This window comes from Pseudocercospora fijiensis (genome assembly GCF_000340215.1).
Source record: "Pseudocercospora fijiensis CIRAD86 unplaced genomic scaffold MYCFIscaffold_1, whole genome shotgun sequence".
Taxonomy (NCBI): Eukaryota; Fungi; Ascomycota; class Dothideomycetes; order Mycosphaerellales; family Mycosphaerellaceae; genus Pseudocercospora; species Pseudocercospora fijiensis.
The window spans coordinates 9,811,963-9,839,365 of NW_006921532.1; the positions used below are offsets into that span (position 1 = coordinate 9,811,963).

Genomic DNA, 27,403 nt, shown 5'->3' on the forward strand with positions numbered 1-27,403 from the left:
TATATCACGATGTATGTGCAGTATAGGAATGACATGCAGTGCACACTGCCAAGTGCGCTGACATCCTTGGTGATGGTTTCGAGACGTGAAACAGCGACAACAGGGCTGGCAGATGTGAGCAGTAGCCAGCGTAAGAAAATAGAATTCTATATCTGATGTATTTTTCTAGGGCCATGAATTTCGAGAAGACGTCTAGCACTCATGTAGGGTTTCGTAGAGGTTGAGCCATCGCTGGAGGTTATCTGGCGATATTGGTTTTATATTCTGGCCGGCCTAGGCTCTCTCTCGATTTCTCGGAAGCGCTTGAAGTAAGCGATCGCGTGCGGATTGGAGACCGTGTTGCTCGGGTTGACATCTTTGCCAGATATAGTCTGCTTGACAGCCGATTCAACCTTCTTTCCATTGATCGTGGTGGGGATCTCAGGAACCTGAATGATGAATCGTGGGACGTGACGCGCAGATAGGCTGGTTTTGATGGCATTGCGGATGGCGTTCACCAGCTCGGGCGTCATTACATGCCCTTCGAGCATCACACAGAACAAGAAGACGTCTTCATCTTTGTCCTGTGGTCTTCGACGTCCAACACACAAGGTCTGTGAGATGTCTTCAGTAAACGGCGGAGCTTCCACGATTGAGTAGATCTGAACTATTAGCACAGTGAAATACGATAACGTCGACGTGCTTACTTCGCCAGAGCCAAAGCGTATGCCAGATGGGTCTATTAAAAGTCAGCTTGGGGCCCGTCTTAGAGGACATCACGGTGCACTGACTCAAGACTCCGTCGCTTCTCCCGTGCATGATGAGACCACCCGTCTTCGGGTTGAACTGCAGCCAGTCGTGCTGAGCCCAGACATCGATGTTGTCGAACCTCTCAAAGTACGACGATCTGTACCTGCTTCCATCCTCATCACCCCAGAAAAAGCACGGCATGCCTGTTTCACGGCCTACATTAGCGAGTAAGTCTGGCCAGTGGGTGTCAATAACTTACTCGCGAAAGGGCGCCGCACGACCATTTCACCTGCTTCACCACTTTCTAGGATGCTCTGGCCTGTCTCGGGATGAGCCACATCGACGTCCATACCAAGTGCGAATATCTGCATTTCACCTACGCGAGACAGTCAGCACAAAGATTCAAAAGATCGCTGATTGGGAGCTCCTACCAGCATAGACTGGCCCGGCGGGATCAGCAGCGATCAGAGATGTCGCCGTGTCTGTTCCTCCAGCAGTATTGCAAAGATGCACCTGAGAAGGAAATGACCGATAGAACCATCGGTATTGTTCGGCCTGGCAGCGTCAATCTTCAATTGCAACGAAGCCGTACGAAAGCGATAGGCGTTCAATGACACTTACCGAGAGAGTTGCTCCTGTCGTATAGACAATCCTCAAAGATTTCAGGTCAAACTCCTGCTTAGGAATGGTCTTGGACATTTCGAGTTCCAGAAGATACCTAGGCGAGGAGCCAAAGTACGTGACGGCATATTTCTCACACATTCTGAGCAGCTGTTTCGCATCAGGATACATCGGGCTCCCATTGTAGACTATCGTCGTTGCACCACTGAAGACGAACCAGTCAGCGAGCGGTCAGCAGCCTTGAGGCATGCACCGACCTGGCGAAATACTGAAAGAGAAGGGTCAGCAGCGATTCCTCGCTTGGTTGTGACGGGAATACATGGCTGATCAGCGAGATCTCTGGCGTTCGGCCGAGCTCTCCGATAGCACTCCCAGGATTCGACTCACACCGTTCATGACGTAAAAGACCACCCATGAAGTCGAAGAATACTGCATGATCACGTCCTTGGGCGTGGTATTGTTGTGCACCACGGCAATTTTCTTGAGCTGCAGGATCAGTCCGTGTTGATGAACCTAAAGAGTAATGACTCGAAAGTCAGCGAATTTCTTAGACATTGGCGTGTTTTCCGGTCATTGCTGACGATGCATTTGGGCTCTCCCGTTGTTCCTGAGGAGTAACATATCCTGTGATAGCTCTGATTAGCAAAAGCAGCCTCTCGAGTCCTGCGAGCATGACCTCACATCAAAGGATAATTGAATGGAACTCGCGTGAATGTCAAATCATCTTGAGGATTAGCTTTCCGCAGAAAGTCGTCGAACATGCACAGGTTGGTCGACGACGGCTTGAGAGGCACAATGAAGAGCTGTGGCTGCAGCTCCAGACGCTTCACTACGTTCTCGACTTTGCTGATTGTCGATACCGCCTTTCCCTTGTAGATTGTGTGAGAGTCGGCAAACATGATGGTAGGTCGTACTTGTTTCAAGCGCGAAACACAGCCCTCAAGTCCCAGATCAGGGCTGATGCACGTGAAGATTGCAGCAATGCTGGCAGATGCGTGATACAAGACCTGGGCTGCGATGGATGTGGCTACGAGTGCTGCAACCCGGTCTCCCTTCTTGATTCCACAGTGGCGGAGTGCGCTGGCAGCAATTCTTACTTGCTCGCGAAACTCGGCCCAGGTCAGAATCGAACTCGTGTCCGTGTCGTCTCGAAGGCCGATCAAGGCTGTAGCATCATCATTCGGGTTGGAAAACAGCGCATTCTCGGCATAATTCATCTCATGGCCATGGAACCACTTCGGATTGGCACTCATGGGAATGGTGTCGTCGTAGGCTTTCTTCCCCGGCGGCAGGCGAGGCTTCAGATCTAGGTAGGCATACAAGTCTCTCCAGAAGTCGTGTGGTCTATGCACGCTCCACCGATGAAGATCTCGAGAGGTCCTGAGATTCTGGGAGAAGCGGGTGTTGACATGTCGGCGATATTTGTCCATTGATGTCTGGCCGGGAGTGGGGGTAGTCCAGAGGAGCTCTGGCTCGTCTTTGCGGTCGTTCATGGCGCAAACGACGATGCAATGGTAATAAGTTTGCGAGCAGATATCGTAGAATAGAGGCTACAGCATGACTGGCCGAGTGGGCCGAGGGGGAGCGGCGCGCCTCGCCGCACGAGAGCGTCTCAGCGTGTCTTCCCGCAAGCCCAGCATGAGTAATGCATTGTCTTATATGTGTCCATGAGGTCGAGTCGGTATGGAATAATGTACACGCTCCACGGGCAGGCTTCCAAGAGGCAATGCAATAGAATATCATAGCGTCGGACATGGCCACTTGTTCTTGTGCTTGGCGCAGATCCTGGCCCACGCCCGAGCCCCCTTTGGAGTTTGAAAGACAGACTCGACATTGACATCAACATCGACATTGACATCAACATCGACATCGACATCGACATCGACATCGACATCGGCAACTGCACACCGTCCGATCGCTGTGACACATCTTTGCAATGTCTCGCCAAAATGGCAGTGTCTCCGCACGACACGGCAACGGCATTGTGAAGCAAGTCGCGAATGGCTCGACCATCGCCGGCAAAAATGATATCGCCCTGCCAGCTATTGGCAATAGACACTCGCGAGACTCTGCCACAACATTGAACCTGCTCATATGTGTAGGCGGCATCTACGCGTCTTTGTACGTCTACCTCCTTCATACTGTCAGACTATCGAATACTAATGTGTCCTCAGCCTGACATGGGGTGTCTTGCAGGAACGAATAACGACCACGAACTATGGAACCGAGACCAAGAGAGAAGTGTTCAAATACCCAGTCGTGATGAACACCGTTCAGTCGACCTTCGCCGCAATCCTTGGATATGTCTATGTCTTGGCCACACGCAAAAGCTCAGCAGACCTGCCAGTCTTTCCTTCCAAAGCAATCCTCTGGCCATTGAGCTTAGTGGCCATAACGTCTTCACTGGCCTCGCCCTTTGGCTATGCTAGTCTGCAACATGTGGATTACATCACATTCATATTGGCCAAATCATGCAAGTTACTGCCAGTAATGTTCTTGCATATCACGCTTTACGGCAAGCGATATCCATTCTACAAGTACGCAGTCGTTGCGCTCGTAACTTTGGGTGTCTCCATCTTCACCCTTTACCAATCCTCGGGGAAAAAACCGAAGGGTGCCCGTACCAACAGCACGTACGGACTCACTTTACTCTCCATCAATCTGATCTTCGATGGCCTCACGAATACCACACAGGACGATATATACGCCAGGTTCCGGCCATACACCGGACAACAAATGATGTGCGCATTGAACGTCCTGTCTACGATCCTGACGTCTTGCTTTCTCTTGCTTGCGCCATATCTGGCAGAGTCGGGAATCGGCGGAGTGGTTGGACTAGACCTTACCAAGGGAGCGAACGAGCTATATGAGGCGCTTGCGTTCGTACAGCGGCACCCGACTGTCGGCTGGGATATCCTTGGCTTTGCTGTTTGTGGCGCTCTGGGCCAAGTGTTCATCTGTAAGGACGATTTCCCAAGTTGCCGCATGAATACTGACGCTTTCCCAGTCATGACACTTTCAATATTTGGCAGTCTGTTGCTCGTCACTGTGACGGTGACGCGCAAGATGCTGACCATGATTCTGTCTGTGGTTTGGTTCGGGCATAGCCTCACCAGGATGCAGTGGCTCGGAGTTGGACTGGTATTTGGCGGCATTGGCATCGAGGCGGAACTGAGCAAGCGAGAGAAACGGCGAAAGCTGGGCGAGAAGAAGCGCAGCTGAGGCATATCATGTGCATAGATCATCGAGGCTCAAGAAGTGATGTGAATATTCACGTCGAGTCGAGTCGAGGCGAGGCTTGCACGTTGTGGCGTGGTCGGTGAAGACTACCTAGCTATTTTCCGTTCTGAGACGAACCTGGCTCGCGCCAGCGCCAGCGCCAGCGCCAGCGCCACAACTCTAATAACCCCTGCGCCAAGTCCAATTTCTCTCGCATTACCTATTCGACTTTACTTTACCTCGCCCCCAGCTGATCCTATACCAACACCCACACTCTCTCATATTATTGCTCATAAGACGCACTGTCGCGTGTCAAAAAAAACATGGCATCCGAGCCCGATAATGGGAGCGCAGAGGCGTCCCGCTACATGCAGCGCCTTGCCAAGTTTCGCGAGGCCGATGCTGAACGAGATGCCTTGGTTACACGGATTCTAAAGGACTACGAAGAGCTCAAAGTCAGATACGAAGAGCGAGAAGATGACTACAAGGCATGGGTGGCGACTCGAAATTGTCATCAACGTCGCTGACCGCTACGATAGAACGAAGTCGCATCACGCCGTATGTGGCAGAGTCGGGCGTCGACCTGCGAGCAGAGCCTCCAACGCGCCTTGCTTGAGCAGAAGCAGACTTCCGTTCGTCTTGGGAGGCCCAAGCACCGGATGCACGCGCTGATTTGAAGCAGAGCTCAAACAATTTTGTCTTATGTCTTATCGATGGCGATGGCGCGCTTTTCGAAGATCACCTATATGCCATGGGCCGCGACGGTGGCAGTGAAGCTGCCTACCGCCTTCATACTGAGATACAAGCCCACCTCAAGTCTATTTATCCTGATGCGAACGTCGACGACTGGTCCATCATGGTACAAGTCGTCCTCAACCAACAAGGGCTTGCGAACAAGCTGCAGAACTGCGGTATCATCATGAACCCAAATGAGCTCGCGGCGTTTTCGCGTGCCTTTGGTCTCGCGCAGCCTCTATTCAGTTTTGTGGACGTTGGATCTGGGAAGGAGCGTGTGAGTTCACCTCGGGAGCTCCTGATGGAAAGCTACTGATTAATCTTCAGGCCGATCATAAGATCCGCGAGACCTTTCGACTGTACATGAAGATCTCTCAGTGTAAACATGTCTTCTTTGCACCTTGTAGCGACAATGGCTACTTGCCACTCCTCGAGTCCTACAAGAGAACCTCAGCTTCTCGCCTCACGCTGATCGAAGCGAGACCCGCCGAATCTGGATTCATCGAGCTTGGACTACAGCGAATCAAAATGCCCAGCATCTTCAGGAACGAGAATCTCCCCGGAAAGCCCATTCCAGCTGCATGCTCGCCCTTATCTGCAACGCCAGTCAGGGCGACTTCGACTTCGAGCATTCAAGCCGGCACGACCCCTTTTGTGCCGAACAGCCCTGCGACGTCGCGAGCGCCGTCTGTAGACTCCATCAACTCGACACAGAACTCAACTTGGGCCACCATAGGCAAGAACGGCACTTCGAGCAAGACCATCAGCATTGCACCTAAGAAAAATCCAAACCGGAAGTTCATCCTCCTAAATGCCTACGACGAGCGAATCGATATCGAACTCCCTCGAACCGATCCAGGAGCTGAGGCCCGTTTTGCAGAGCGCCTTAAGAAGGAAGGCAAATGCTGCAACAGCTACCACTTGACTGGAAAGTGCGACGCTGGAGAGTATTGTGACTATCATCATGGCGAGAAATTTACTCCAGGCGAGCTCTTGGTCCTCAAGCATAAAGCGAGATCTCGAAGCTGCCCGAAGAAGTCCGCATGTCGAGACATGAAGTGCACTTTTGGACATCACTGCAAGTACGGACCTGAATGCTATTCAGATGTCTGCTACTTTGTGGACACACATGGTCAGGACCCAACTCCAGCTAAGAGGATGTTCGAAGATGGTAGCGAAGAATGGATCCAAGCTTACTTGCAGAAAGTAGCTCATGCGTGAGCGAGGCTACGCCGATCAGTTGCGTAAGATAAAAAGTTGCGTAAGATAATCACTGGCAAAGGCAAGTGCAGTCCGTCGAGGCTGTGCTCCATATAACATCGATAACATTAAAGCACTAGTATTTCTAAATGAACAAACGTCCAAACGGAGGGCTGTCAGTCAGTGTATACATGCAGGACTGCTAGAATATTGGAACATCTAATCCTACAACAAAGGACGCTGGGCCCATCAAGTGATGTCTACCAGGACCTCTCTACAAGGCGCACAAGGGACTTCCTCTTCTTCAGCCGTATATTTCCAGCATCTTGGACACTTCTTCGCCCTCGGCGGTAGGACGGCTACTTTCCCGTGGACGACATTACCGCCAATATGCAGCTCTACCGGTTGTTCATACCGCCACTCTTCATTTCGCTCTTTGTTGTGAGGGGCGTTGCTTAGCTGCAAAGCTTCTGCTTCGCTGACTACCAGCAAGTTCGCGAGCTCGTCCTTGCGTAGCCAGCTGAATGACGACTCTGCAGGATCGAAATGTGTAGGGAGAGCTATCTCAACTCGGCATGCGAGACCGCTTCCAAGCAGTCCCGCCGTACGAGCTTCTTCTTGGGCGACCTTGACAGCAGCAGAAATTGCCCTGAATAGTGCGAGAGATGAAGTCAAGCCCGCATCAGTTCGGACACCAAGGCTTTCGGCATCGAATGGCGACTTCCATTTTTGTTTGAGAGGATGTATGGAATCATTAGCGCTCTCAGCAGTCGACTTCATGCTTGCCGGCATCCATTCCCAAACTTCCTCAATGAGATGAGGTGTGACTGGGCCAAGCATTCTGCACAATTCTTGTAGGATGACCATCAAGATCGTCTGCGTATGTCTTCTAATAGCCGTGGATCCAGTATACAGCCGGTCTTTGATGATCTCGAAATAAAATGCGCTCAAGTCGCTGTTGATGAAGCGATTGATTTCCGTGATACAAGCGTAGAATTTGTAATCAGAATAGGCGCTGAACACTGTGCGGCTGCAAACACTTAGCTGCTGCAAGATGACACGATCCGCGAAGTCCAACTCCGACAGGAGATCATGCCTGGGCTTTGCATCTGGATAATTGTGCAAAACTCCAACAAGGAATCTGAAGGTCACACGATACTTTTGCAAAGATTGTTGCACGCTCTGGAGAACAGGCTGGGAGATGGCAACATCCTTGGTGTAATCGGACGAAGCCACCCAGAGACGAAGCACGTCTGGACCTAGGATACCTTTCTGGGCTTTGGTGGGAGGCGCCTGCTTGTGCTTCCCAGCTTTCGTCCTGCCCTTGGTCGACTGAACCAGCACGCCTGAGATGATTTCATCTGGCGAGACAACATTGCCAATACTCTTGCTCATCTTTCTCCCGTACCCGTCTAGTGTAAAACCGTGCGTCGTCAAGGTCTTGAATGGCGCAACGGGCTTTTCATCCGCGCTCTGGGCTGCAATGGCAGTCAATAAACTGCTTTGAAACCAGCCTCGATGCTGATCGGTGCCTTCAGAATACACGTTGCTTCGGGGAAGTCCATCAGTTCTTCTCTCCAGTGAGGTCCAGCTGGTTCCAGAATCGAACCACACGTCCATCGTATCACTACCACGGATCCATTTTCCAGGCTCAAGAGTGGGATGTAACCAAGCAGGCTCTGCCTTCGCGTCAGAAAACCATGCATCTACGCCTCGCTCTTCTATGACGGAGATGATGTGGTGAATGCTCTCGTCGGAAATGCACGCTTCTCCAGTGTCGACATGGTATAATGCCGGTATAGGCACTCCCCATGCGCGTTGTCGCGATATACACCACTGGCTTCTGCCTGCTATGAAGCTCTCCAGCCTGCTCTTGCCACTTTCAGGAATGAAATGTACAGATTCGAGGGCTGCCAACGCTCTATCCTTGACGGCGGAGATATCAGCAAACCACTGTGCCGTGGCACGGGTGATGACTGGCTGTTTCGTTCGCCAGTCGATGGGATTCTTGTGTGTGAATTTGTGCGCAATTAATAAAAGTGGGCTGCGACTGGTGTGCACGGTTTCTGGTAGCAAGCTTCGGGGTGACCGCAGCACATCTAGCACGGCTGTCACGCCTTGAGTCTGTGCATCGAGGCCATGGAAAGGTGGAGCACTATCCACCGTTCGAGGAAATGCATCCACGGTGTATCTGCCTTCGTCATCTACAGGCGCAAAAGCTGGCCCAACGCCTTGCGCTTGACAGACCTGCCAGTCATCAATTCCATGACCTGGAGCAATGTGGACAACTCCGGTACCAGATGTTGCTGTCACGAATGGCGCCTCAAAAAGCGGAGACTCGGAGTCTTGGAAAATGTTGTAGCAGCAGCCACCCAGTTCATGTCCAGAGATGGCATCAATAACAACCTCCAATCGCGTGCCTTCGGGGAGATGAGACAAGACATGCTCAATTCGCTCTTTGGCTACTAAGAGTTGGTCTTGGCCGGCGGCGAGATTCGATTCGTCAGCAATTGATATGACAGAGTACTCGATGTCACTGCCAACCGCAATGGCTTTGTTTGCAGGCAATGTCCATGGCGTTGTTGTCCAGATGAGGGCGCTGATCGTGTCCGGTCTGATGCTCGGGTTCGCCTTGAGCACATTCGGAAGCTTTACAAATGGCATCTTCACAAAAGCAGCAGTACATGTGTGACTGTCATCGTACTCTAGCTCAGCTTCCGCAAGGGCCGTCCGCGAGGAAGGTGACCAGTATACCGGCCGATGATGTCGTGAAATGAGGCCTGTTCTTAACTTAGCATGCTTTAGAGATCATCCTGTCTGCGCATCATGCCATTTCACCTTTTCTGACCATATCTCCGAACACGTCCAACTGCCTGAGCTCAAATGTTTTGTCCATAGTTCTGTATGGCCTATCCCATTCACCCATCACACCCCATTCCCGAAAGCTCTTCTTTTGCAGCTCAATTGTTTCCGTAGCCAACTTTCTTGCAGCAGCTCGAATATCAGCAGCACTCATTTGCTGGCTCAAAGCTGTCGCTACCTTTGCTTCTTGCCTTGGGGCCTTTGGCTGCTGCAAGGCCTTGAGCTCGATAGGAAGGCCGTGGCAGTCCCATCCTGGCGTGTATTGTACCCTCCTGCCTCTCGATAGTTCAGAGCGCAACATGAGGTCTTTTAGGATTTTGTTTAGCGCATGTCCGACATGCACCGCGCCATTGGCATATGGCGGACCGTCGTGAAGCACGAACTCATTGCACTTCTCATTGCCATCTCTGTCGACAATGGTAGCGGGACGGTGCTGCCGCTGCCAGGCATAGAGGTCATCGGCGCATCGCTTACGATATTGTTCGATCTGCTCAGGACTTGGCCGAGCTGGGAATTGTGATTTGGGAAGCGCGAGAGTGTCAGACCAGCTCTTTTTCGTCCGCGCAAGCTCTCGTATCTTGTCAAGCAAATTTCGATCGGTATGCGATGCGGCTCTGATGATGTGTGTGGCAGCGAACGCCGGCATGCTCAAGCACGAATGGCATTCATCGACTTGGCCATTATTTTCGAGTGCAGCGGTGGAAGTTTGTGGTGCTCGGCTGCACTTGCCCAACACCACGAAGCTGGAGCGTAGTCACGAGCAGTCACAATGTCAACGATATCGCCATAACAGCCATAATCACGATCATAATCTCATCGCCATCGCCATAACCATAGCAAGAATCATAATATCATCGCCATCACCATCACCATCACCATAATCGTAGTATCAATGCACCGCAACGCACTGCTATACTCTTCATCTTGATGCTCCCAATGTGTGATTATGATTTCAACGCCAACATGAGTGCAATTCATACGGTTGTCGCAGCTCACACTTGATGCATCGCTTGCGCTTTCAGCTGCTGTATCTCTTCCCGCAAACTGCTGATAATGAACGCGTCCTTTTCTCGTTCACGCCTCACAGCCTCATCGACAGCCGCCTGGTAAGACTCGCTGATCGCCGCACTTCCCGTGGAGAGAGCCTGACATTTCCACTCCTGTATTTCAGCTTTCAACGACTCAATCTGTTCGTGCAGTCTCGACCGCTCGCCAGCTTCAGTATCAGCAGGGCTTCGCGCCTCGGAGAGAGCGAACGGCGCAGCCTCGTGCCCTAGCCGTACTCTCGGCAGCTCTTTCGATGACTGGGCTGTCTGCTGGCCCAGCGCTGGCTCACTTCTCTCTAGACTGCACGAGACTTCCTGTACCAACTTCTCCAAAGACGCGATTTGCCTCGCCTGAATATCGAGTCGTGAGGTGAAATGCTCTCGCTCCTGCTCCATCGTCCTTTGTACTGCTTCTAGTCGTCGAATCTCTTGTCTTCGAAGCAGAAGGACTGCGTCTTTTATCTCATTGCCTTCGTCAATGTCGGTCCGCAGTCGGTCAGTAATGCTGTGCTCATCATCGACTCGTCTCAGCATCCCACGCTCTAAGCTCTCGGCGAGGAGATGCTGCGCAGGCCAATTCACAATGCTTGGGCGTCTTCCTTGTTCCGGGTAAGTGAATATCAAAGCGCGAACCTCTATACTTTCTCTCGTCGGCGATCCAGCGGGAACAGCTTCGGGTGGCATGTCGAAGGCCGTGTGAAGGCACGTTTTCGCCGGCCTAAAAGCGGAGGGAACGAGGGTCAGCGTGTGTTCCCAAAGGAGAACATATCGGCTCCAAAAGCAAAGGCTGAGGCTAGCAACCTGTGTCTGAGACAGCGACCCCAGCTGCAGTCACATGGCGGAGTCACGCCTCGTACCCTTCGATATACTCACATGTCAGCGGCGCTATCATAGTTCTTGAACAGCAGTACGTCATCCTCATCCTGTTCGGAGCAATAGTACCCTGTAAGACCACGGTCATCGGTGTATGCTCTGGACATTGTTCATCTCTCATCGTCGTTCTTACACTCGAAGCCCGCTCGATATTTGGAGACACCCATCGTATCGTGGTACGCATTGTTGTCTGCTCGATACCGATCACACTCCAAGATATCACCATCCTGAAGCTTGCCTGCATCGACAACAGCGAGTCCGCAGTCAAACACTGGATGCTTGATCGGCCTCCAGATGTTGATGATCCTGGCTCGTCCGCTCAGCAGATAGTCGGCCTTCATTTCAGTCAGGTTTCTGATTTTTGCAAGGACGCTCCGTTCGGTATTGTCGGCGTGGACTTGTTTTGCGAATGGATTGTAACTCAGGCCTTCCACACGAAGACCACTGTCGTCTGAATGTCGTATGCGAGCATCGTAGAACATGATCTCATCGCAGCCTTCGACTTCACGCCTGAGCAGAACTTCCAATTCTGGCAGATAGTCCTTCCCGATGGCTGCTTGTGAAGACCAATTCGTGAAGCTTGTTGGTGCTTTGACGTAAAGAAAGCCATTGCCATCTAAGGAGAACTTTTCTTGTCGACCGCGAACATCATGAATTGTTTCGAACGGGCCAGGCGCTAATGTGACATTTGTCTTATTGTCTTTGTCAGCGAAGTTGGGCGTTATCTGCAATGGCTTCTCTTTGGCATATATTGGATCGTCCTTGAGATATTGCAGCTTCACCTTAATGTCACGCCGTGGTTGCGACTTTCGAGGATCAGTACCAGAGCACGAGTCCACTGCCGCGTGGGCTCTGTCCGCTCCGTTGCTCTGTCTTGACATGGCCCGAGTTGATAGTTCTACAGTCTATCACGCTGTCGCCGGAGTCCCGGATGTCGAGGACGATATGATCTGTTCTGTCAATGATCGGGGAACCCTGGGCCCTTCGAGGCTTATCTTGGCTTGGGCTAAAGCTACGTGGACGTGAGCTTTCTGGCGTTGCAGGTTGCAGCTTGACATGCAGCGCGGAGTGCTGGTCCGACCAATGTCTGAAGGATTGTAATTACTGCTTAGAGCAAGTGCAGACGCTGATGCGGAAAGAGGCAAAGCTGCACAGCTCATCAGCCCATTCATGGGAAACATGAACCTTAGGAATGGTCACACCGAAATGCCGTAGGTCTGACGTGTCAAGCAGCAATGTGGTTCACAAGGTAAAGGCAAGGCGAAGCTGTGACATGCTCGTCAGGCCCGTCCTTACACCGTGTCGCGATGCACCACTCCGCTATACATGCTAAGGTCTAGCCTAGCCACGTCTTCGTCATCTTCGCAGATTGCCCGTAGCCAGGCCACGCCCCAGGCCGTAGACCACGCTCTGCCGATAGCAATGGGTGTTGAAGGAGTGGGTTCGAAGGCTCGCAGCGGCCTCACGCAGGTACGCGTCCAGGCTAGTATGGCTCTAGAAGTCCAACACGAGCCAATTTGATGCCCACATGCGTACAGGGTGGTGAATGGTGTTGCAGAGGCGTGGAATGAAGCTATAGGGAGAGGCGTAGTCGTAGCCGTAGTCGTGTGCAGGGAGGGGCCAGGAGGACAAGGACGGAGCGCGTCCCGAAGTGCAACCATGTTACGAGTCACCAGGTGTCTGAAGGGCGAAACACCATCATTGTAATACAACCGCAACCGCACAATGAGTCGACTACCGTCTGCGCGCGGAAGCTCGGCGCGACCGTTGAGCATGTTCGAAGCACCGACCGACTACATGAACAGCTTGAAGCAGACGGGCGAGGCGGGCAAAGGGAGTGAGGGTGTCGCGACATCGAACCAGTCGAAGAGGAGGAGTCTCCTTCCGCAGTTCTCGTCGGCGCGGAAGGAGATCGACGCCATACAAGAGGATGCATCGCAGAGCAGTGCGCGCGCATCGCCAGAAGACAAGGCGCAGGATGATAGGAGGGCCATGCCTCCTCCTGCGCTGAAACCACCGAGGCCTGCTCCGCGCGAAGGCCATGCCATTCCTGCACGCACGAGCAGTCATATGCGATTGCCGGGATCCGTGACAGCAGCCAAAGCAGCGCCGTCTGCCCATGCCCGCACTGCTTCGCGCGATGGGAGTGTGATCCCGGCAATCGCATATGCCTCCTCCTCCTCCTCCTCCTCCTCGGCGTCCGCTGCTGCTGCCACTGGCATCAAGCGCACTGCCTCTACCAGGCTCCCACAGTCCCCTGGCCCACGTACTTCTTCCCAGAGAGCACCTGGCCTCGCCAATGCCGCTGCCAATGTTATCCCGACGGCGCAGAAACGAGCTTCCGCCAGTCTTGCAAAGCCCCCCGTGCTCAATACCTCGATACCAGCTTCACACGCTCTGCCTACGCCTACGCCTACGCCTACGCCTACGCCTAGCTCGCCCACGCGCTCAGCGACGTCAACTGCTCCACGACCTCGTTCAGGCTTACCTCCGCCCTCGAAGCCAGCCTTCAACACCTATCAACAACACTACAGCCCTGTTAAATCTGCCTTGCCCAAGCCACCCATTCCGAGCGCCAAGTCGCTGAAGCAGCATGCACCAGGACCAGAAGATGAGCCTGTCAGCTTCGAAGGGGCACTCGAGCAGATGGAACTGCTGCAGCTGTCTCTGCTACATCAACAGGCTCTGCCGACTCTCGCACGATATGAGGCAAGTGCTAAGCAGAAACTGGGAAGTATGCACGCGAAACTGCAGAAGCAATACACCCTGATTCACGAGCAGGAACAGGAGCACAGAAGACAGGCCAACCTGAACGCATTTCAATCCTGGTGTCCTGATACTGCTCTTCTAGCGGAGCATCTTTCATCACTCAGTCGGGTGATCTCTGATCTTCGAGCTCACACAGAGCCCGGGAGCAGATACTCAGGATTGGTCGAGACCTTTGAAACGTGGGCAGACCGCGCGGAGTCCATCTTGATGGATGCCCATCCCGGAGCAGCGTTCATCGAAGCACTCCCTGAGTCATGGAGAGCGACGCATACTTCACTGGCGTTGAACATGCGGTCTATACAGCGTGATATCAGCATGCTTCCTCCACTCCCGCCAAGAAGTGATGCCGAGGACCCTTCAAGCTTGGAAATCATGATCGACGATTGTGTTTTACTGGTTGACGGCATGCTCAAAGAATTAGAAGTGATGACCAAGCTTCAAAAGGAGGTTTTGCAGCGAGGGAAAGCTCGCATCGACGAGCAGATCAACGCATTAATGTCGACCGGAGTCGAGAATCGCGCACAAGAGAAGGAAAATTGGCAGCCGGCGTGGCTCAATGGTGGCTGAAGGAAGAGGAGCGATGATTGTGTGGGATGATGAGTTGATGAGTGGCTCTTCCCGGCAGAGTGATTGAGATCTTAATTGTTTACGAGCTAGCGAAGATACCCCACGTATGACCGATTCGACACATGTTCGCCCTTATGCAAGGCCCCTACTCACGCCGTCTGTTGTTTGGTTTAGTCTGTCGCGCGACTACATGCTGCCTTTGACCGATACTTCTGCTGCACACCTCCTCCTCGTAGCGTGCAAAGTGCTCATCGTGATCCAATCTCACTTGCGCATGTGCATCCAACTCGAGATGTTGCAGTTGCCCGGAGCGTCCTCATACGTGTAAGTACACTGGAGGATGCATGGCATGACTCCGCTGAGTGACAGCAGCTACGGTCGCCGTCTCAGCCACGGTAAGCTGGTCTCAACCTGTAGGTTTGGAGTCGACCGGCCCTCCTTTTGCGACACAAGCTGACCTTTGTTTCCGAAAGGAATGTGTAGAAGACGATCGTCAATGCGGATCCAAGTGGAATGATCAATATGCGCCATCACGAAGAGCCGAGAAGCAAGTCATGATACGATTGCGATAATTGCATGCCTCTTGGTCCAGTATCGACAAGCATAAAGCCGTCGGTGACTTGATAACCTGATATCTGGCGAGTTTCAAGTGCCGCCGAGCTTGGTCTTTCCATACGCGCCGCCCATTTTCTTCCTCTCTTCCAGTGCAGCACGGTAGGGAGGTGCAGTTGGGGGCTGAACGGGATCCAAGCTGACATGTCCCTCAGGTAACTTGTGGCTCGCGTCTGCATCAAAAGCACTCAAATCTCCACAAGCTAGGAAAGGTGCGATCCATCTCGTCCCTTGCCCAGAATCTCCTTGAGTGTCCATATGCAACTCCGTGACTCCATCCTCACGCTTGACTCGTACTCCTCTCGCAGCCTTCTCTATCGACTCTCCGTAAGGCTCCAGCTGTCGGGTGGTCCCAAGAGGGTTGTCAAGACTAGCCTTGAATCCCTCCGGAGGTCTGAAGTTCGTACATACGATGAAGGCCTCAACACTGCTTGCTCGGCTACTCCTCGGCTTCGCAACCGTGACGCCTTCGAAAACGGTCTTGAGCTGTGCATACAAGATGTTATCGTTATCTTTTCCGCGAAATGTCTTTGCAATGAATTTTCCGCCTGGCTTTAGTACGCAAAGTGCCAGGTTCAGAGCAGCCCAGAGGAGTTGTGATTGTACGTAGATATCGAGATCGTGCAAACCTGTGACATCGGGGGCACCATCTGATATGACAAGATCGACGGGCTGTGAGGCTTCAGTCGGAGATGTCTTTGGGTCGTAGCCGGGATCGAGAGCCTTGAGCAAGAGGGGTATGGTCGATGGATGTGTGATGTCGGCTTTCAAGCACACAATGCCCTCCAGGGGCGACATGGGCTGTAGATCGATGGCCACGATCTTGACATCCGTCCTTGGAGACGTTACCGGCGCCTCCAGTGGCTCATTTGGACCTCCGTTTTCTTCGTGATACTTGAGTAAAGCTTTGTATCTCTTGTCTTCCCAAGCAGCTCGACCGATTCTTTCACCTTGGATGAGAATTCTGGAAAGCACTTGGGACCAGCTTCCAGGAGCAGCGCACAGATCAACGACACGAGTGACGCCTTCGAACAGGTTGAATTCTTCGTCGAGCTGGAGCAGCTTGAAAGCTGAGCGCGCTCTCCATCCTTGCTCTTTTGCCAAACGGTAGTAGGCGTCTCGCTTGTCTTTTGATGATTTCCCCATGCTCCACGACTCACTTGGGCTTCGTAGAATGTGAGTGGGATGAGAACTGTAGGCCAGGCAGGTTTTATGCAGGTGTAAAATTCGACCAATCAAAAATTCATGTCCAAATTGATGGCTTGCATCTACCTATATAGTACTAGGTACCTAGATCGGCAAGGCGCAAACAGATCTACGATGTTTCAGTGGCCTTCATTGTCGGAGATTGAGAAATGAAGTGAAGGAGTGACTGAAACGATGAACCCGTAAATGTGACTATGTACAAGCTGTGGCCGTAATCTCAACTGATTGGTATCATATCGTGTCCCATTCATGCATCTTCATCATAATCTTGTGAACTCCACGTAAATGCTTCGACAAGTGCTGCTGCGATGCGATCAATTATCCGATCATGGAGCCCTTGCGTGGCTCAGTGCCCTGATAGCTATATCCTCCCATGTCCACTGGATTAACGGGGCCCAAAGAGTTTCTGCGCACCTGCTCGACGTCGACCACCGACAGACGCTTCTCGTCCCAATGAACGGTCTGAACAGCGCCACCAAGAGCGCCACCCTCGAGTGTAGTAGCAATCATCTTCTCGCCCTTCACACGTAGGATGTGGAAGCCGTGGCCGACCCAGTGCTTGGCAACGTAGGCGAGGACGATAACGAAGCCAACAAGTGGGACGATGTAAGAGACACGAGTGCTAGCAGCGTCGGCAATGGCACCCTGGATCGGCGGAAAAACAGCCCCGCCAGACACGCCCATGACGAGGATTCCTGCACCGCGTCGAGTGTTTTTGCCCAGGTTGGCAGTACCGAGAGTGAAGATGGTCGGGTACATGGGGGCCATGAAGAAGAAGATGCAAATGAGGACCGCAACGGCTGGAGTTCCAGAACCAGCAGCGACGTATGCGTTGAGAGCGATGGCGCAGCATGCGTAGATGACCAGGAGGAAGTTGGACTCAAAGACAGTGGCGAGAGCGGTGGCAATGAATCGACCAACAGTGAAAGTGATCAGAGCGTAAGAAAGCATATTGGAGGCCTGGGCGCTGCTGAATGTCGCGTTCTCGGTAGCATAGTTGATGAAGAACGAAGCGCAGGTGACCTGGGCACCGACGTAGGCGAATTGTGCAATGAAACCACCAATCATATTCCATTCCTTGTAGAGTGGCTTCTGGGTGATCACATTGCCATAGTAGTCGACAGCCACATCTTCCGAGTCTCCGGCGGCGATAGATGCAGAGCGAACAGCGGCTTCTTGGACCTCAGGAAGCTTGGAGAAGAAGAACAGGACTGCGACTGCCGCACCAGCACAAGCAACAGCCAGGTAGACGTACTGAACATTGGTCAAGCTATGCTGGTTTGCGCCGGTGAAGAAAGCCTTGGAAGCGATGAGTGGTCCAACGAATGAAGCAACGCCGTTCCAGCTTTGGCAGAACTGGAGACGAGCTGAAGCAGTTGCCGGGTGACCAATGACGACAGCGTACGAGTTGGCTGCAGTCTCGAGAGTGGCAAGACCGCAAGCAATAACGAGTGTGCATGCGAGGAAGCCTCCGAAGGAAGCCTTCTGGTTGGCTGGCTTGGAGAAGTGAGCCACGGGCCAAAAGAAGATAGCGCCCAAACTGTAGAGGGAAAGACCCATGAGGATGGTAAACTTGTAGCCCTTGCGCTTCATCACCTCAGCTGCGATTGGCGAGAACATGAGATAGCCACCCCCGAAATACATCACTTGCAATCCGGTCGACTCAAGCTTGGTTACGCCCAAAACCGACTGAAAGTGCTGTGGGAAAGGAGAATGATCAGTTACGATTGCCAGATGCGAAAGGGAAATGCGCACCTTATTTAAGACATCGAGCAGGCCATAGCTGAATCCCCACAAAAAGAAGAGACTAATGACCAAGGCCAATGGGTAGATGAGCTTCCTTCCAGTAAGGTAGCCTCCTGCGATGCCTGGAGCATCGGTTGGAACACCTCCGCCAGCCATTGATGCTGATGTGAGAGGGTTTGATGAGGGGGATGGTGGGTATGGGCGTGAGCGATTCGTGCCGTTCGTCGGCTGATAGTATTGCTGAGTCGATTTCAAAAGGGGCTCGGATGGCAGACTAGAGATGCTGCGAGTGAATGATGGATGGCCTGGGTTTGCTGGAGCTGGTGATGAGTGACCAGACTAGGGTTGTTGGATGGTCGGCGTTGCTGGATGATGGGAGAAATCATGATGGGCAAGGTGGGCGACTTATATGCTGCGGATGTGTCAGTTGATGGCAGAGCATAGCAGAGCGACATGATATTGCAGTGCAGTCCAGAATGAACTGTGGGGATAAGCTTTGCGCTACTGCAGGCAAGATCTTTGCTTGGCGATGGGGCTCCAGCTCCAGTCTCCAGACAAGCTGGATTCGGACGAGGTGAGGGGTCTTGCAATCGGGCCGCGAGGGCAGCCACACGCAGCGCGCCTCGATTCGATTCTGTTGGGCGGTGACTCGGTGAGATTGCATGCCCATTGCCCATCCCATCCTGGAGTTTCGCCGGCGCCAGGCTGGAGACAGGCAACATGCGGCTCTGCGTGATGAATGCAAGTACCCTTCAGTTGCCGGTGGAACGGGCGTAGAACGCGGGCCGTTGGTTCTAGCGTGCTTCTGTTCGGCCCTTCTCCGCGCAAGAAATGGAATTCTACAGCGTCGCGACCGTGTACGAGGCGCTCAACCACCTTACCAGGCGTCGACGAACGACCAATAGTCCTGCTCAGAATTTCCACAGCCTTGCCTTGCCACGATGCTGGATTCCTCAGACCCTCCACACGTGACACGCCTCTCCGCGCTCCGCGCTCCACACTCCGCACAACGCACCTCGTGGAATATGTCTCCATGTGATCCGCACTGCTAAGTGGCATGCGTCCAGTATGGACAGTACATGTACGTACAGGCGCATTCAATTCGGTAAAGGCTTCCTTCCCAGCCAAACATGCACGTTCCACCGCACATACACGTCGTGCTGAGCCTCCTCCTTGAGCTGGTTGATCTTCTCGGTGCATTGCTCCTGTGACAAGTCGTGCTTGAGATTGGGGAAGAAAGAACTCATGGCACCAATCTCCACCAGGCTCCAAGCTCTTCGCATGTCGGGAATGCGATCAGTACTGGTGACCTCTTGCCGGACATGCTGAAATCCACGATTCCTCAGAATCTCTTCAAGCTCTCTCGCCGCATACGACCAATGCTTGATCTGCGGCCGCATGATGCCGTGCAGCTCTTCGTGCACATGTGCTTTCGTGCGCGGCTCATTACGTAGCCAGCGAGCACCTCCGAAATCTGCTTCGAGCCACTGCACCCATCCACCAGGTTTCAGCATACTGAACACGTTATCTGCGATCTCTTCAGCAATCACGGTCAGAGACGGAAGCGACAAACATGGACACACCTGTAACGACCTCCCAGTCCTTCTCGTTCATCGCGCTGTTCAGATACCGCAAGTGTATCACATCATATCGATTTCTGACTTCAGGAGGAGGAGGAGTGGCCTTCGCATCGAGCACTTTGAGAGATACGTTGTCCGGCAGATCTTGCGAGTATTGGTCGGGCGATAAATCGAAGCCGTCAAAAGACATCGTTGTGGGTAGTTGGCTCGCAAGATCGAGGACAACGATGCCCGTGCCCGTGCCCATGTCTGCGATTCTTGCATTCGGTTCAAGCGATTCTTCAATGTCTGGATGCAGAAGGTATCCAACTCTGTAGGGTGAGTGCGTCAGTCTGCTGCATGGTCTGTCGTTGAATCTTGACATTCGCAACTCACGTCTTTATCAGAAGCTGATGTTGTCTATCCAGCCTAGATTATTGTCAGCACTGCGTTTTGTGATGATGCATCAGAATCGTTACCGTTGGCTCTCGGCGCCTCCTCTTCTCAGCCAGTACCCATCCTTGCCAAAATGTCCGACGTCCTCTTGATGCGCATTGGCATCTTGTGCTCGAGGAAGACCAATATCACCCATTGTAATTCTTTCCAAATTTGACTAATTCCTGCTGGGGTTTCCACTTTTTCAAAGCTGGCCAAGTTCTAGCAATCCGAAACACTTGATGATGGTGGAAAAGACAGACTGCTTTGTCGCACCACAGGACAAAGTGTCTGAACTATCCATGACAATAATATGTAGTTGATAACAACACGATTTGACCCGCGGTTGGCGTCCATACCAACGAGCTGACACTCAGTTCCACAAAACGCCATGATCCAGGTCAGGCAGTGATAGTTGTACCAAGCCCAGCTAACGACGACATCCAACGCTCTAATCGAAGCATGGTACTGCGATAGCATCGACTCGAAGACATCCTACCTCGGCATAGTTTGTATCGGGAAGAGCCAAGGCCGAACACCTAGACTTTCTCTTCACTTAAGCATCGTCAGTGTGCATATCCAAAGCACGAGAACAGGTTAAAATAGCAGTGATCTGCGATCTTGCACGAGCCCTTTCCCGATATACTTTCTCTTTGGCGCCTCAGACAGCCTTGATCGGTTGTTACTGTGTTATTCAGACCTCAGTCCTGTCTGAGAATACACTTTCACGATTCTGCCGCGCCTTGGTTCGCAGATCTTAGACACATGGTAGAATCATAGGCATGGCCGCATGGCATTTATGGTGGGGGAGTGAATGACACGAAAGAAGTGTTGTTATGTGCGACGGTTGTAGCCGCGAGCAGTATGCTATAGCTGACGGGTATGTTGATTCGGTGCCTGGAGACATGCAGCAAGAACTATGCTTGGGAGCGGCCCTTGACGAGGATGACCGGCCCATGGAGCTCGATCTTCCAACCAGCATTCTTCAACGCTTTGCCGACAGCAGGACCAAGTTTACTGCGTCCGCCTTCGCTATGCGTCCCGCGACCTACAACGACTTCATAGCCAGCATGTCGATTTGAAGCGCCGATTCTACCATTAGCACGGTCTTCACCGAGCGCTACCCACCATTCCTCGACCCTTTGCTCTACAATTCTCACGGCATTCCGTACATCTATCCCATGAAGATCCAGCTGGTTCGGTGTGGATTGCGATTCGGCTCGTTGGTCGGCAACAGCAGCAGATGCCGCCGTAGAAAGCGCGGTAAGGTTGCGATATTCCTGACCATAATAAGCAGCAGCACCACCCATCAATCGATCAGACTTGGCTTTTCGATGTGCCGCGAAAGCCTGAGCCAGTGCCGCGCTCCTAGCAGAAGCGTAGGCAGACGCGCGCTGCGCAACATCGATGTCCGCGGATGGGTTCGTGCTGCCGGAGTGCCCAGGCGCCTTCGACACCGCTCGTGCCGTATCAATACCAAGTGTCTTACTGTATGGTCGCTCATAAATCGGAACAATTTCGATGCCGCCTCGCTCATTAGGACGATAAGTCAAGGCTTTGGCCAGCTCGTGTGCTGCTGCGGTAGAAGGATAAGTTACGCTTACCAAAGCTGCAACATAATCCGATCTGAGGCTTGGGAATTCGAGATGTAGTTCGTGAGCATTGACGGCTTTGATTGGATCCTCCTCTATTGCTTCGTTGCCTTCCGCCAACTTGGTCTTGAGCAATTCGCCTATTGTCTTCGGGATCGAAGCACCACATTTGTGATACTTTGGCCCTACTGTAGCCGTCTCAAGACCCATGCGTGTCGCGATGAACTCGATGTCGTTCTTTGAGTCTTTCCAGGCATTATAGGTTGACGAACTAGCGTGAAAAGGTGAAGATGGAAGAGAGCCAGATCGCGGTTCGCCAACTGCTCCGAGACCCTTCTTCCTTGCCTTGCCTTTGCGACCACGTCGCCCGGTGTTTTCTTCCGAAAAGGCGTCTATACCCTTCGCTAGAATTTTTGTGCCGTCCTCTGAAGATTCTTGGAAATGAACATGGTTCAGAAGCTCGTCTATAGCTCTTTCAAAACCCCCATTACATTTTTTCAACGTAAATGCGATCTGAGACTGAGTGACGCGGCCGTCTAATACCTGCCCCAATAATTGAATTTTCGTTTCGTTGTCCTGTGTCTCCAATTCTCTGGCGATATCGTTGTCTCCCAATATGCTGCCACCTTCTGAACGCCGGTCGAGGTCAAGTGAGCTCAGATCAGTTGATAGGCTGATAAGGTCTGTCTCTCTTGACAAATTTTCGCTTGTCTCCGGACATGATTCTGGCCGAGCGGGCAGTTCAGCCCCATGATCTTGAGCCCCCGTGCCAGAGGGATCAAAGGCTAACTGTTCTTCCAACAATGCCGACTCCTTCAGAGGATCCAGTACCTCTCGAGCTTGCTTTACCTCTCTTTCTTTTGTCAAATCGTGATCTGACAGGATTGCCGACAACAATGCTGTGTCCAACGGAGGACAGTACTCTGCCTCCAAGGTCGCGTATATATCATCCATCCTCGATATCGGGGTGTCTGATTCTCGAGCCTGCCGTGCTCAGAGGCAGCTCCATACTGATGGGCGATAGTAGGTCATTGGGATGAGGACTGAAGAGATCTAGGCTTTGGCTGAGCATGTGGGAGGTCTTGGTGGTGTTTTGGGGGAAAATGGTCGAGGGTCGAGTCTTCAGATGACGCGCGGAGCGAGCAAGGATCGTGCGGAGCTCAAATTTGGCACAGACCCGCAGCGAGACCCTTGCGGCGAGAGCTACCAGCCAGGCAACCAAAAGACAACATGTACTGGGCTTGGACTTGGACTTTGGATTTGGGGATTGGTCATGGTCAAGGCAATCATAGCAGTCAGTCACGAAAGCGTCCACGTGATCTTGATGAGCAGTGTTACAGATGCTGGACTGAAATGATGCTTGTGAGCACTTCTCATGATCCTGTTTTGTCACCACCATGCTTCTTCTTGGCACTCCCACCACCACTCGTTCTCTGCCTGCTGCCCCCGTCCCCCGTCTCGCCAGCGGAGCCTTGAGCGCCGCCTTCTTGCTGCCCTCGAGGTTGCGAGATGTCGCGGTTCGCGGGCGAGACGTTGAGCGGATCATTGGAGTTCTGTTTGGTCAAATCCGTCAGTCGCTAGCCCGCCTTGATCAACATAGATAGCACTTACACCTCCAGTCTCTTGTCTTGCGCTCTCCTGCTGTGCCTCAGGGCTCGTCTTGGAAGCATCGAAAGCTACACTCTCTGTGGCCGCCGCCGCTTGGTCTCCTCCTGATTTGCTGTACTCGTTCGAATGGGGCTTCAGACTGTCTTTGTCCTGACTATCTTTGTAAGGATGTTGTCGTCTCGAAGTGCTTTGGTATTGGCGTATTGCAAGAGTGTAACGGCTTGCACGGATGCGTGGATGGAGAAAGCGACGGCGCATTGTTGATGGCAGCATCTTGCTGGCTTGCGGGAAATGACTGAGATCTTCTCCAATTTGCTTGATACGTGTAGGAGTAATGGAAGAGAACTTCTTTTGACTACAAGTCGTTTCGGAGCTTAGTAAAGATGGAGTCAAAGGAGCGGTGCAAAGAGCATGTGCATCATCCCGGCATTGGCATTGACTGACGACTGGGTGACATCAGAGTGGCCGGAGGCGAGTCCGTCAGAAAATGGCATCTGCTTTCGGATGGCATCTCGAAAGACTAGTATTTTGCCTTGATACTACTCTCTCAGTTCAGCCCTCATTCAAGAGACACAGTCGAGTGTCATGTGCCGACCTGCCATGGAAACAGTAAAGAGCTTTTGTACCACGAAGTCTATCCTATGCTATGCCACATCATGCTCGCAAGAACGTAAACAACCAGATTCGAGACGCTTAGTAAACTTCTAGGACGTATCTCAGATCCTCTTTCAGCCTCTCAATCTCCTTGTGCCCATCCTTCTTCTTACCCTCCGCACGGGCCTCAACTTCGACAGCCTCCTCCAAGACAGAGGTGACATCTGGCACAGGCCATGTGGGACCGCAGAGGTAGAAAGCACCCTCTTCCCTCAGGTATGCCCGTCGAATATCGCCCAACGTCTGGCGCATACGATCTTGAATGTAGATCTTCTGCGGCTGGTCACGAGAGAAGGCACAACCAAGCAGAGTGATGATACCAGCATCCTGATAAGCTTCCCATTCTTCGCCGTATAGGTACTCCTCACGTTGATGACGAGAGCCCATATACAAGAACACGTCACCAATTGGCATGCCCTGCTCGCGCTGCCAGGCGCGCTCCTGAACGAACGCACGGAAAGGAGCCAGACCCGTACCAAGACCAGCCATGATGATGGGCTGAGTCGTCTTGGGTGGCAGCTTCATAACAGATGGTTTGACAGATACCGTGACGGGGGCGCCGACTGGTAGACTGTTGAGATAGCGAGTGGCCTGTCCGAAGCGGTCACGACCCTTCGGATCAACCCAGTTGACGGTGACGATGAGCAGACTAACGCTATTCGGTGTGACCTTTTGGGACGAAGCGATGGAATATTCTCTGCGCTTCATCGGGCTGACAAGGCGGGCGATGTCGTGGAAGCTTGGGCGAGCAGATTGGAATTCCAAGAGGATGTCGGCATAAGTAATGGTGTCAACTTCGGCCCGACGTTTGAACTCCAGTGTAGCTTCCTGATTACCACCAGTCCCAAGCATAAGCAGCTCTGTCTTCTCTTTGTCGTCGCTCGCGAACTCGCTGAGTGCCTCGTAGAAACGCTTGGGTGGGCGACCGAAGATGTCGATATTCTGCAGTAGAGCTTGGTAGACGGTACGATTCTCCAGGATGGAAGGATTTTCTCGCGAGGGAACTTCAACAATCTCCTCGGGATTAAGACCGTACCACTTGATGAATTGCTCGATCTCGTCCTTGTTGTTCTCGGCGTGTATTCCCAAGGCCTCGCCAATCTCATATTTGAGTCCAGTATCGCCGAGATCGAATTCAATGTGGAAGATGTTACGATCGTAACTCTCTGGTGTCAATCTCCTATGCTCCTTGACATGTGCGATTGCAGTCTTGACGCTCAAATCTGGCCTGAGAGCAGTTGAAGTACCGTACGCTTCCTTAAAAGCGAGACCCTTCGCGGCGGTCTTCCAGTCGCGGAGAAGTGAAGGTGGTTCGTCCTCACCACTGTCGTGTGAAGCGAAGCTGTTGATGTTGAGATCGTCAGCCACTGGCAAAGCTTGGTTCTCCTCCAGCTCGACCGTGAACCAAGTATCTGGAACTTCAATCTGCTTCAGTGCCTTCTCGAGGTCTGCGACAAGGGCATCAAGGACCTCGCCCTTCAATTTCTTTAGACCGCTTGCGTAGAGCTCCGGATTAGTAAGCTTGAGAAACGCAAGCTGGAGCAGATGCGCCTCCAGACTGGAGTCCTCCTCAACCTTTGGACTGGCGGCGGGATCAAGAACCCACAGTGCGAGCTTCTTCGCAGCGATAGCCTGGCGAACCGGGGTGCTGAGCTTCTTCTCGATGTCTTCATCCTTCCAGCTTGCCGACTTAAGCAGCACGAGCCCTTCGCTCTTGATGCTGTCCATGACCGCGAAGTCTTTGAGAAGCTTCTCAGTGCCAACGACAATGGCATCGGCATCCTTGATACTGTAAGCGGTTTCGATGCTCTTGGTGGATGTGCGAATGTCAGTCCGCATGGCACCGCCTTGAACAAGATTGTCATGACCAGTGCGAACAGCAACATTGATAGCACTATCGTCCGAAAGCAATTGGCCGAGCATAGCTGGGGCACCTGCAGCCTTGCTCGCATCAACGTCCCAGAACGTATACTGCTTCACATCTTTTCCAGTGAGCGAAAGGACAGTGGTCTGATCTGCAGACTTGGCGCCGACTTGCTGGAGGAGGTTGGCAAGCTTGGCAACTGTCCAGACAGTATCTCGGGCGTATTTGAAATCGAACGCACTGGGTGCTTTACCGGAAGTAACACTCTGGAAATTGATGGCCGCCAGCACGTCGGAGTACAGGCTGCTTGCAACGCTTGGATCCAAGGCGGCGGCTTGATCGGAGACCTGGCCAAGTACAGTGACCTGCTGAGTTGTCGCAGGAAGGGCAGCATTGAACTCCTCCTCAATGAAGGGACGATAGATGCGCACATTGACGACACCAACCTTCACGTCCTGCTCAGCCAACGCTTCTGCGACTTGAGCGGCGAGGCTGCCCTCGACAGTGCCGAAGACAACAAGGACGTTGGTTGCGGCGGTATGACCATGATACTCAAATGCCTTGTATTCGGTGCCGAGCTCAGTATTGAAGGCCTGCAGCAGTTTCACAAGCTTTCCTTCTTTCGTGAAACGCTTCGAGCTCAGATCTTCCCTAACAGAGCCGAGGACGGTGTCGTATGTCCGCTTCAGGCTGGCCACGCTCAAAACGTCGATGACTCGCGTTGTCTCTCGCCCGACCGTGATACCATCGTATGTGTGAATGGTCGGCAGGATCGATGCCATCAGAGTTGACAGCAGCGACATATGCTGGATCTCGTATGCGCTTCTGCTTGTCAGCAGGCCCAGACCAAGTTCTTCTGCCAGAGTCAGCGCACTGGCATAATCCGTCACCAGCCCCGCGTCAGTGTTGGCAGCGTAATCCACAGCAGCCACGTGAAGTGTCGTAGGGTTGGCGACATCGTACAAGAGGCTCAGTTGGTCGAGGGCAGGTCGGAGATGGTGCAGACTGGCAGCGCTGGCAATGATGGACTGAGGCACATGTCGCTTGTTCAGATCAAAGTCTGGGCTGAACATGTATCCCAAAGCAATGCTCCCCGCGCCGGATCGCGTGTCGAGGCATTGAACGCCCGTGACCTCGTGGTGTGCATTTTTCTGTTGCTGGCGGGCCCAGGCGCGGGCGGCGATGTCGAGATCGAAGGACGCGGGCGAGTAGGTGAAGAGCTTGTCGGAGAGGGCGTATGCGACTTGCTGTACCAACGTCTGCGCAGTCACATAAGCTGGCCCAGAGAGCGCGGAGAGGGCAACGTGTCGTCCGAATGGCAGCGCGGTCGACTGCTTGCTCTCGACGTCGACGTCGACATCGACCTGCGGTGGTGTCGGCGTCGGCGTCCGTGTTGCCGCAGATCCTCCGGCCTCGCCCGTCTGCAGGTGCACCATGGTGTGACTTTGGACTTCGTGACTTCCGCAGAGGCCTGAATCGCACAGTGCTTCTGAACAGCAGTCAATG

At 52.9% G+C, this 27,403-nt stretch overlaps 12 protein-coding genes across 12 annotated transcripts; 3 read left to right on the forward strand and 9 right to left on the reverse strand.

The window, feature by feature from the left end:
• Window positions 1-257: 257 nt before the first annotated feature.
• Window positions 258-2,843, reverse strand: MYCFIDRAFT_127899 (uncharacterized protein; the record flags this gene model as incomplete). Its single annotated transcript, XM_007923822.1, has 10 exons — window positions 258-641; window positions 687-718; window positions 771-932; window positions 989-1,105; window positions 1,161-1,284; window positions 1,351-1,555; window positions 1,604-1,607; window positions 1,734-1,863; window positions 1,932-1,974; window positions 2,032-2,843. 10 exons carry the CDS (start codon window positions 2,841-2,843, stop codon window positions 258-260), a joined length of 2,013 nt encoding a protein of 670 aa, XP_007922013.1.
• A 223-nt stretch (window positions 2,844-3,066) lies between these two features.
• MYCFIDRAFT_149942 (uncharacterized protein) lies at window positions 3,067-4,572 on the forward strand (the record flags this gene model as incomplete). Its single annotated transcript, XM_007923823.1, has 3 exons — window positions 3,067-3,471; window positions 3,525-4,309; window positions 4,358-4,572. The coding sequence occupies exons 1-3, from the start codon at window positions 3,287-3,289 to the stop codon at window positions 4,570-4,572; spliced, it is 1,185 nt and encodes a 394-aa protein (XP_007922014.1). The 5' UTR covers window positions 3,067-3,286.
• A 347-nt stretch (window positions 4,573-4,919) lies between these two features.
• MYCFIDRAFT_98041 (uncharacterized protein) lies at window positions 4,920-6,489 on the forward strand (the record flags this gene model as incomplete). The annotated part of the gene is made up of 3 exons (XM_007923824.1): window positions 4,920-5,088; window positions 5,196-5,581; window positions 5,632-6,489. Coding segments are annotated over 3 exons (1,413 nt in total), but the record flags the coding sequence as incomplete, so codon positions are not given.
• Window positions 6,490-6,753: 264 nt separating this feature from the next.
• Window positions 6,754-10,012, reverse strand: MYCFIDRAFT_125245 (uncharacterized protein; the record flags this gene model as incomplete). Its single annotated transcript, XM_007923825.1, has 3 exons — window positions 6,754-8,554; window positions 8,594-9,284; window positions 9,343-10,012. 3 exons carry the CDS (start codon window positions 10,010-10,012, stop codon window positions 6,754-6,756), a joined length of 3,162 nt encoding a protein of 1,053 aa, XP_007922016.1.
• A 1,485-nt stretch (window positions 10,013-11,497) lies between these two features.
• On the reverse strand, window positions 11,498-12,085 carry MYCFIDRAFT_6630 (uncharacterized protein; the record flags this gene model as incomplete). The annotated part of the gene is made up of 1 exon (XM_007921444.1): window positions 11,498-12,085. A coding segment is annotated over one exon (588 nt), but the record flags the coding sequence as incomplete, so codon positions are not given.
• A 1,887-nt stretch (window positions 12,086-13,972) lies between these two features.
• MYCFIDRAFT_210063 (uncharacterized protein) lies at window positions 13,973-14,742 on the forward strand. Its single transcript, XM_007923826.1, has one exon. The coding sequence runs from the start codon at window positions 14,022-14,024 to the stop codon at window positions 14,619-14,621; it is 600 nt and encodes a 199-aa protein (XP_007922017.1). The 5' UTR covers window positions 13,973-14,021; the 3' UTR covers window positions 14,622-14,742.
• A 524-nt stretch (window positions 14,743-15,266) lies between these two features.
• On the reverse strand, window positions 15,267-16,379 carry MYCFIDRAFT_27154 (uncharacterized protein; the record flags this gene model as incomplete). The annotated part of the gene is made up of 1 exon (XM_007921607.1): window positions 15,267-16,379. The coding sequence occupies one exon, from the start codon at window positions 16,377-16,379 to the stop codon at window positions 15,267-15,269; it is 1,113 nt and encodes a 370-aa protein (XP_007919798.1).
• A 224-nt stretch (window positions 16,380-16,603) lies between these two features.
• Window positions 16,604-18,118, reverse strand: MYCFIDRAFT_210064 (uncharacterized protein). The gene has a single exon (XM_007923827.1). It carries the CDS (start codon window positions 18,081-18,083, stop codon window positions 16,758-16,760), a length of 1,326 nt encoding a protein of 441 aa, XP_007922018.1. The 5' UTR covers window positions 18,084-18,118; the 3' UTR covers window positions 16,604-16,757.
• A 1,654-nt stretch (window positions 18,119-19,772) lies between these two features.
• MYCFIDRAFT_19669 (uncharacterized protein) lies at window positions 19,773-20,024 on the reverse strand (the record flags this gene model as incomplete). Its single annotated transcript, XM_007921475.1, has 1 exon — window positions 19,773-20,024. A coding segment is annotated over one exon (252 nt), but the record flags the coding sequence as incomplete, so codon positions are not given.
• A 1,072-nt stretch (window positions 20,025-21,096) lies between these two features.
• Window positions 21,097-22,734, reverse strand: MYCFIDRAFT_25213 (uncharacterized protein; the record flags this gene model as incomplete). The annotated part of the gene is made up of 1 exon (XM_007921492.1): window positions 21,097-22,734. A coding segment is annotated over one exon (1,638 nt), but the record flags the coding sequence as incomplete, so codon positions are not given.
• A 446-nt stretch (window positions 22,735-23,180) lies between these two features.
• Window positions 23,181-23,628, reverse strand: MYCFIDRAFT_123521 (uncharacterized protein; the record flags this gene model as incomplete). The annotated part of the gene is made up of 2 exons (XM_007923828.1): window positions 23,181-23,324; window positions 23,383-23,628. Coding segments are annotated over 2 exons (390 nt in total), but the record flags the coding sequence as incomplete, so codon positions are not given.
• A 353-nt stretch (window positions 23,629-23,981) lies between these two features.
• Window positions 23,982-27,376, reverse strand: MYCFIDRAFT_55769 (uncharacterized protein). The gene has a single exon (XM_007921989.1). It carries the CDS (start codon window positions 27,331-27,333, stop codon window positions 24,073-24,075), a length of 3,261 nt encoding a protein of 1,086 aa, XP_007920180.1. The 5' UTR covers window positions 27,334-27,376; the 3' UTR covers window positions 23,982-24,072.
• Window positions 27,377-27,403: the final 27 nt, after the last annotated feature.